General features: G+C 37.8%; 1 protein-coding gene across 3 annotated transcripts in view; it reads left to right on the forward strand.

Moving 5' to 3' along the window:
• LOC119081272 overlaps window positions 1-6,727 on the forward strand; it is a 131,428-nt gene extending 124,701 nt beyond the window's left edge. For all 3 annotated transcript variants that reach the window (XM_037190028.1, XM_037190037.1, XM_037190045.1), the window contains 12 exons: window positions 966-1,129; window positions 1,209-1,681; window positions 1,773-1,945; window positions 3,182-3,388; window positions 3,507-3,619; window positions 3,688-3,826; window positions 4,018-4,215; window positions 4,289-4,569; window positions 4,657-5,411; window positions 5,478-5,845; window positions 5,907-6,308; window positions 6,375-6,727. In XM_037190028.1, the coding sequence (XP_037045923.1) occupies window positions 966-1,129; window positions 1,209-1,681; window positions 1,773-1,945; window positions 3,182-3,388; window positions 3,507-3,619; window positions 3,688-3,826; window positions 4,018-4,215; window positions 4,289-4,569; window positions 4,657-5,411; window positions 5,478-5,845; window positions 5,907-6,308; window positions 6,375-6,560 (3,459 nt within the window). In that variant the 3' untranslated portion in view covers window positions 6,561-6,727. The remainder of the gene's footprint in view (window positions 1-965; window positions 1,130-1,208; window positions 1,682-1,772; window positions 1,946-3,181; window positions 3,389-3,506; window positions 3,620-3,687; window positions 3,827-4,017; window positions 4,216-4,288; window positions 4,570-4,656; window positions 5,412-5,477; window positions 5,846-5,906; window positions 6,309-6,374) is intronic.
• The last annotated feature ends 2,694 nt before the right edge of the window (window positions 6,728-9,421 follow it).

Below are 9,421 nucleotides of genomic sequence, written 5' to 3' on the forward strand. Positions count from 1 at the left end.
TTTTTAAGATGACAGTTTATTAAAAGTGACTGAAAAGTTGTTGAAAAATATAATATAATATCCATGCAAAATTATTACAGAAGAGCTGAAACTAGGCAGTGTATCAAAAAAAATGAAAAAACACTTTAATACAAAATAGTACTCTATTTGACAGCAGTCGAATAGGATCACTTTTGCTTGAAGTGCGTTGGTATCCGCCATGTGTCAATTTTTTTTCATCATAGCTGTAAACCTGATATAAATTCTGATTTTTCATACTTTTGTTACGACCTGTGTAATGGCCGTATAAAATTGAATCTACTTATACATACTGTCACGTGTGGGAACTCTTTTAATGGATTCCAATCTGAGCTAAATTTAACATTAGCTGACAGCCAGCGCTATCAATGTAATAGGGTCGTGACTATAATATAATAAGGATCAATTTACAATTCGAGTTTGTTTGAAAAGCTATTACAGTTTGTTCATTTCATTTTTACACAGTTTCTAAAGATTGTCGATATGTCAGAGTTTTTAATTTACCCAGTCAATTAAGTTCTTCCCAAATTGCGCAATATTTGTATTCGCGATAGAAATTTTAAATTTTGCGCCAAAAATTCATAATTTGGGAAGAACTTAATTGACTGGGTACATTTAAAACTCTGACATATCTAAAACTGTGTAAAAATGAAATGAACAAACTGTAGATTTTAGCGTTAACGGTTAACGCGCACAAAATACGCAGCACGTAGACGCTAGAGCTATGCCGTTTAGCTCACTGTTTTTTATTGATTGAACAAACTGTCACGTAAGCGGAGAGTTGAACGGCGTAAAAACCGTTAGGTTATTTTCGAGAATGTCAATTTTTCGTTAATTTTTGTGTTATGATAACGTTATCACGATGGTGACGAAATAATGATTTACAAAATCTATTGCATGCGAACAATTGACGATTGCATTAATGTGAAACCGTTTTCAATTTACAGGTCATATCGGAATACTGCCGCTGTCATCATCAAATCAAACCATTTTCTCATATTGTAATGGACCTATTCCAAGAAGCTTTGGAAAAAGCAGACATTAACGCTAGCATCAGCGTTCATTCGTCGAAGATGGCTGTTAACAGAAAGACGACTGCTTTAGACAATAGGTAAACGCGAATAGCAAACCAAACTCAATATTCATCGAGCAATTTTTCCTACATATTCCGTTTTCTAATTTCCGGTTAGAAGCGATACGGATTCGGGCAATAGTTCAGCACAGGGAGACCGTGACATTTACGCAATCTATAACAAGGAAACGGAACGAAATAATAAAAAGGTTGCCGATAAGAGAACATTGAAAGTTTCTCGTACTGCTACCGACGAACAACGGCCTAGCGAAGCACCGTTCAATAAATTCAATCCAATCGGATTTTCGGCACAAAGTGAAATGGAAGAGAAACCGTTGGAGCCAACAAAGCGTTTACAGGTGACACGGCGCAGAGATGAGATTTTAAAGCGTCGGAATCGATCGCGCCGCAATACGATTGCTGTGAATTTGTTGGATGTTAACAAGTGTAACAAAGAATTGCAATCGAATGTGAGTTGGGACGGTAGTTGTTCCAAGTCAACGAATTGTATCGATAAAATTGGCAAAATGGAAGAGAATGGTTTTGCGCAAAAAATCGACGAACTTCAACTGAACGGTTGTTCTATGCCAGGTAAAACATTGCGTTATTTTAGTTTGCTTTGCATGCCATCACTCACATATAGACAGAGTTTATCTTAAATAAACCGAAAATTTGTTCACAGAATTAAATGGCATGAAATTTTCCACTCTACCGAACTTAAAAGTTCGGCGAACGAAAGAAACCGCAAACTCAAATCAAAGTATAAACCAGTTGGCCATAATTAAATCAAAAGGACCCGAATTTATTGCCAATTCGTCTTTATCTCCACTAGCGATTGATATAACAGACACAAAGGTAAGAAAACGATAATGAAGTATAAATATGGGGAGAATTAAAACCGAATAAACTTTGTTAACCGAATCGAGTAATTGGAACAGTTAAGTTAATTTACAAATAAAATTTGTGGAGCGACAGACGTTTGTCAGTTGCAGCATAGAGATTTTTCGCAATTGTAGTTTTAAATTTTACTCTCAAGCTGGGATACTACTGAAAGATAAAGGATTTTTTTGCAGATGGACACAGTCCATTAATCTCGTAATACGAAAATCACAAAATCACTTTTGTGACATGAGTAGGGTGGGTCGAATTTTACAATTATTTTTAACATCTGACCCGGTTGCATTCGCTTACTTCGTTTTCCCCAAGGCTGTATACTTTGGGAAGGTCACACAGATCGCCATTTTATTAGATACGCGGGAACACACCTTTTCCATACAAACAAATTCACCAAAATTGAATTTGTATGGCGAGGTGAATTTTTTGTATGAAACGTGGTGTGTAACCCGCGTATCTGCATCTGCGTGACCTCCCCAAAGTATACAGCCTTGGTTTTCCCGAGAATTTTTATAACGATTTCAAAAAGTGAACTGTACTAGATTCAGGCATGCCTCATACGACTTTATAATATGTCATGATTCGTAGATTTTATCCGCAAGTCGAGTAATATTTGTCGAAAAGTTATCTATGACCGGAAAAAGTTACTGACTGACACCATTCGAAGATCTCGACCTCTACCGGCGTAAAATTCGACCGACCCTAGTTTTGAGAGATGTTTTACCGATAGCGATGACAAAAATTATCGATGAACTCTGGTTGTTACATGAGATTAGCTCGAATCATCGAACTTCAAGCATACTTTAAATAGGGTATTTAGTGAAACTTGGCAACATTGTAAAACATTGTAATAAACCATTTCATACGAATTTTACTCTATTTGACAGTTGTCGACTGTAAGGTCTTTTGCTTGAAGTGCATTGCTCGAATTTAATTCTTGTCCGAAACCACACTTACAATTCAGTTTTGCATCCAGTAAACGAAAGTTCTTAACCACATACCAGGCGAACACTTTGAGCATTCGTAAAAGACAATTCGACCAGAAAAACAATTCTTTCTTACTTCAATCGAAACAAAAATAAAAATGAAAATCCAGTACTCGGTTCGACAAAGTTCCGTTTCATTGAACATGTCGCTATAATAAATGTTTCGCTTTATTTATATCCCGTTGCCGTATATGTGGCTGTGTGTATATAGTGTCAACATAACAAACGTGCTGTGATCGTTCTACTGTTGAATGGAAAAAGCATCAAAATAACTTGCAATCCTGCAGCCGCAACCGCACAAGAAATCTTCGAAACGGTCATCAAATGCGAAAACTTTGTCGAAAACTTTTTCTTGGGTATCTGTGCACTCATCGGCGGTGATTTCGTATTTCTGCCGCCGGACTTAAAGATTCACAAAGTAAGTTTTGTTTGGACGCTTTTTCTCATGCCATTTTGGCCGGACAACTTTATCTACTTCTGTTTTTCTTTTTTTGTTGTTTGCTTGCTAAATCTTTTGTTTTTTTTTTGTTCTTGAGGTGGCACCTGAAATATGGTTCAATGCGGCAAAGAAGGGATGCTACACCGAAAATGTCATTTTCACATTGTTCTTACGAACCAAATTCTTCTTGCCAACATTACGAGGCATTGGGTATGTGTGTAGCTATGTAACGAACATGGATTTTTAACAGAAAACAACTGTTTTTCCCCCCTTATTAGCTCGTTAGAATCACGTCATTTGTTGTACCTACAACTTCGTAAAAGTATTTTGGAAAGTCACATTCTGTGCAATGACGAAGAACTGATTTCATTGGGAGGTTTAGCCTTACAATCGGAAATCGGAGATTTTACGGAATCGGTAAGTATACAGAACAACCGACATACCGTTAACGGCTCAAATTTGGAAATTATGTCGCTGAAAGTTCTCTCAGGATACCGTTAGGTTTTTGGGGATTTTATCTGAGCGAATTAATTCCCAAATAATAGGGGCCATACGTCACGGAATGTTCGTCAGCAATGATATGACGATTTTGTTTGCCCTTGATACAGATGAAGCACACAGATTATTTCACCATTTCCCACTACCTACCGGAAGGAGTCTACCAAAGAAATAAAGGAATGGCAAAATATTTGCGCAACTCGCACTTCTCCAAAAAGGGATTGCAGAGCAGAGAGTCCGAATACAATTTCATTCGTTACGTACAAGAGATGAAAGAGTATGGACTGCATTTATTCAGCGCAGTTTGGGTTAGTACCATCGATCGAATAAAACGATTAAGACGTGGAAAAATGAAACAATTTGTCCTCTTTCTATTCACAGTCCACCGACGACGGTCTCACCTATGACGTTTATGTGGCCGTATCGTTGAGTGGCATACGCATATTTAAGCGATCGTCGACGCGTCACGATCAATCGATGGAAAATGCGAAACGGTCCAAAACCGACTACCAACGAAAATTGTACGCCAACTTTGAATGGTTGGAAATTGAAAATTTATGTTTTTCCAAGCACATTTTGTGCGTCGTTATACGAAAATCGGAAAGCTTAAAAGCAAAGGACAATAATAGAGTTAAATATAAGTTCCGGATGGATGGACGGAAGTAAGTGAAGCTGTGGCATACCTCCAAATACCGAAACAATTTTCCAGAAATTCACGACTGTTCTCTTTTCTCTTCCTTTTTGCCTAGGAGCTATTTTGCATTTCACTTGGCATCCGAACATCACCGATTTTACATGAAACTTCGCAACTCATTCATATCGCTGAAAGCCCTTTCCGACGAATTGAACTACCCACTAAATGGCATGAATCGAGTCACCACCGCTCCGATTCCACAACAAACCGATCATTCAGCACCGATCACCGATCATTTCCTGCATAAAATTGAACAACCGCATCCGATCGAATCATCAAACAAATCCGATAAGCCTGCAGATGGTCGAGTGGGAAAATTGAAAAAATCGATGCTCAACGACAACCGACTGCTGAAGCTGAGAAATAAATTTCTGAAGCGTTCGAAGTCGTCTGTGTCCAAGGAACGCATTTGCTTGAATCCGAACGGTCACACAATGGAGGAGAATCAAAATAAGGAAAATGAATGTCCGAAAATCGAACAGCCGAAGCAGTCACAAAATCTGCTGCTCAGTCCGAACCGGAATCGCGTCAAAATGGGAACGCGTGTCTTTTCCGCACAATTCCTGAACAAATCATTTGACAATGTGTCGGACAGTAATGGCTTTAATATGTACCGATTCGATTCCAATGATGGTTTGGATGCGGCGGATGCGTATCGCGGTAAGACGTGCACATTTGGTCAATGTGAAAGGGACTTATCAGATGACGGTATGTCGTTGACGAGCACCAGCTTAAGCTCACTTTATTATTCTGAAAAAATGTCGGAGAAATTTTCACCGTCACCGTTACCTACCGAGGCGTACGTAATCCGTAAGTGAATTTAGCGATTCTTTGGTACGACAATAGAAATTTCATAAATAATCCTTCGAACCACAGAATCTAGCATGAAGAGCAACTGTGACATTAACCAATTTTCCATGTTCAACGAAACCATATCCGATTCGCTGTTCGAAAAGTTCAACAATCTGTCGAAAAATAACACGATCGGCGATCGCATCATCAATCGTATCACAATTGTCAAGAATAGTTTCGCTAAAACACATTCCATAAACGGGGCCGTAGTCGAAGGAAATCGAAAATATTCGCTGGATTCAGATGGCGGAAGTTCGATTGAGGACAACAGTTTGGCCAATAAATTCACTCTGGGAATTAGCATCATTCAAGGATCGGATAATAATGTCTACGTAAAAGATCTGGTTAAAAATGGACCGGGTGAACGGGGTGGCATTGAAATCGGTGATCAGGTTTGTATTGGCGACCTTTACCACTGGGACACTTGAACGCTAATCGAATTTCTCTTTCCAGATATTAGCTGTGAACGGAACGTCTCTGCTGAATCTTTCCTACGATCAATCGCTTCAAATTCTCCAAAACACTGGCACAACCGTCGAACTGACTGTCTCGCAGATTTATAAAAAATCCGCAGCACCGTCATCAAAACAAGTTCCCGACGTTCAACCACCAACAAAAACCAGCACTGTGCGAAACATCACAAGAAGCATGAAAAATTCATTTAAATTCAAAAAGGACCGCAAAGCCGTTGACCGCACCGGCGACACGGAAACGAGTGCTCATCGAACGAATAATTTGAATGAAAATGGTCAGAACAATGTTAACCCATCGTATGGTGATGCAGCCAATTGGAATTGTAAAAATGGAAATGATAAATCGTCATTCAAAGTGCGGAGCATGCCAGACTTACCAAAGGTATTTGGGTTAGTTTCATAGATGAATCGAACAAATTTCATGACAAAATTATTTCGTTTACCTAAGGTCGTCGGTACCATTCCGAAACATCAAACCAACGACAAGGGAACGCTTCCGCGTACGATGGGCTTATCGCGGAAATACGTTGGACCTGTACGCTATCCAGTTACACCGATACGGCCGTCAAACGGTACAGAGAAACAACGACTGTCATTGTTAGCCGATAATGTGGACAAGCAAGTTTTTATATAATTTTGTAAAAGCGTCGTGAGCAGCAGCTGCATTTGCAATTTAGGAACTTAGTGTTTTGTTTAAGTTTTTGTAAAGTTTTACATTGTACTCCAAAACAAACAGATAAAAAAAAACATTGTAGCAAAATAAACAAATATGTAGAGGCGGTTTCTTATTTGGTTAAGTCATTTTGGTTATCATTTTTGCTGTCATTCAAAGCACCAATCCCAATAATATAGTGGGCAGACCCAAATTCAACACATTCTTAACACACCATCCAAACGAATCCAGAGAAACGAATTTATAAATAGGAGCTGATCAGCGTCTGCCAACACGATAGCCTGTGATTTCTTGGCGTTCCCCTTCAAAAGATTCTGATTCTGATACTGCATTGGGGTTCATCTTAAAAATCGCCTCTATGACTCTGCGTTTAGCAAACGAACTGAACTAGGTGAGTGGAATTAAAAACCATGTAAGAATGGCGCAGTGACCTAAGAACGGGGATGGAAGTATCAGTATCACCGGGAAATAAAAGTCTCAAGGAAACGAAAGTTAAATCGGGAAATGGACGTCTCTTGCCTCACCAGGAAGTAAAAATGTAATTGGTAACTCGGAGTGACACCGTTATGCAATAAAAGATTAATGGGAAAACAGCAGTCCAGTCAAGAAGTGAGCGTTCATAGGAAAATCGCAGTCTGATTGGAAAATGAAAGTTTAATCCTGAAATAAGAAAAGGCTTTGCAGTGGGGTTCCAATAGAAAACGATTTACAGTAGGGTATGACAGAAAAGGGCAATCTAGCCTCAACAACATTCCCCACAGATTAGACTTTTTTTATCTCGCTCCGCTCGTGACTTGATTCACCGTAAAATTCTATCAACATTTTCATTCAACTCGAGTGGGTAATCACTTCAAAATAATCCTTCGATTCAGGTTCACTGACGGGTCAAAAAAAAACTGTGCTCGCTCCTCTCCTGCTAGTATCGTCTCTAAATAGCCCCTTATGAAAACGTACACCAAGGAGCTATGTGGTGGCGGGACATTTCCACACCGTCAATATCGTCAGTAACGATATTATCGTTTTTTTGGATGATACTATCGTCTAAAAAACGATACTATCGTCTAAAAAACGATACTATCGTCTAAAAAACGATAATATCGTTTTTAGACGATAGTATCGTCCAAAAAAAACGATAATATCGTTTTTTGGACGATAGTGTCGTCTCAAAATCGATATTATCGTTTTTTAGACGATACTATCGTCCAAAAAAACGATATTATCGCCCAAAAAATTCTCATCCAGGACGATAATATCGTCTAAAATATTGTCTGGACGATATTACCGTTCTAGAAAATCTAATGGATATTTTCGTTTTCTGTACGATAATATCGTCCAAAACGATAATATCGTCCTGGGCGATATTATCGTTTTCTTAAACGATAATATCGTCCAGGACGATACTATCGTTTAAAAAAACGATAATATCGCCCAGGACGATATTATCGTTTAGTTTTGGGTGGTAATATTGTCCAGGACTCAATTTTACTCAGAGGTGCAGCAAGAATTGAATTCTCTTCCAAAATATCGAAAAACAATTGTCAGAGGAAATCACCTACACATCAGTGTTTAAAAAAGGCGTTTAGTTCGTCCCTAAATAATTCATCTTTTTACGAAATGAATACCAACTTTGATTGTACATAAAAAAGCGTTTTAACACGCCGAGCGATCCGGCCCATTGCCCCGGAGCAATGCGAGCCGGGCGCAGGAACGGTGTCGGAACTTAGGAGTTAATTTTTTTTTCTCGCATCGTCTCATAATTAGTGTGTAATTTTTCTATATAAAATTTAAAACCAAATGAACCAATTTTTAATATATATTTGCTGTCTATAAAAAGGTGTTTATCTACAAGATTTTGTGTTTCGTCTTCAACAACCATCCAGAACGATAATATCGCCCAGGACGATATTATCGTCTAGAATTTTTATTTTAAATAAATTAAAAACGATATTATCGTCCTGGACGATATTATCGTCTTAAATTTAAAAAAATAAATTAATTAAAAACGATATTATCGTCCCAAAAATTATCGCCCAGGACGATAATATCGTCCAAAATAACGATAAATTTGTTCAGAAAAAGAAAATAACGATAATATCGTCCAGCGGATATTTTCATCCAGGATTATTATCATCAAAAAAACGATATTATCGTTTTTTGAACGATAATATCGTTTTTTAGACGATATTATCGTTTAAAAAAACGATAGTATCGTCCAAAAAAACGATATTATCGTTTAAAAACGATATTATCGTTTTTTTAAACGATAATATCGTCAAGAAAACGATAATATCGTCCTGAAAATATTTTAAAATTTATAATTTTAGACGATATTATCGTCTTGGATGAAATTTTTTTGGACGATAATATCGTTTTTTAGACGATAGTATCGTCTAAAAAACGATAATATCGTTCCTGACGATATTGACCGTGTAGTTATGTCGCCTCACCACAACAGCATGTTTTCAATAATTCGAGCATTTTTCACTGTAGTAATGGTGTTTGGTAATACGAGATATTTCTCAGATAAAACAACAGAAACTCCAACCGAATCGAGTTATTTCTCTAACGCTACGAGTTATTCCTGTGAGTATTCACTTTTGAGAGAAATTCGGATTTTTCATTAGGAAATCGTAATTTTCTCATCTGGAAATTATATTGTAGAATGGCCGATACAGGGAGTACAGTAAAGGGCCAATAAAACCGAATTAAACGGTTCACAGACCCCTTTCCTAGGGAGGGTGGTCTCAGCCTGTACCAAATCTTAATTTTACTAAATGGCAAACTAAAGTCCAGAAAAACTCATTCCATTTGTCGTAATAATA

The sequence above is a fragment of the Bradysia coprophila genome, chromosome X (genome assembly GCF_014529535.1).
Source record: "Bradysia coprophila strain Holo2 chromosome X, BU_Bcop_v1, whole genome shotgun sequence".
NCBI lineage: Eukaryota > Metazoa > Arthropoda > Insecta > Diptera > Sciaridae > Bradysia > Bradysia coprophila.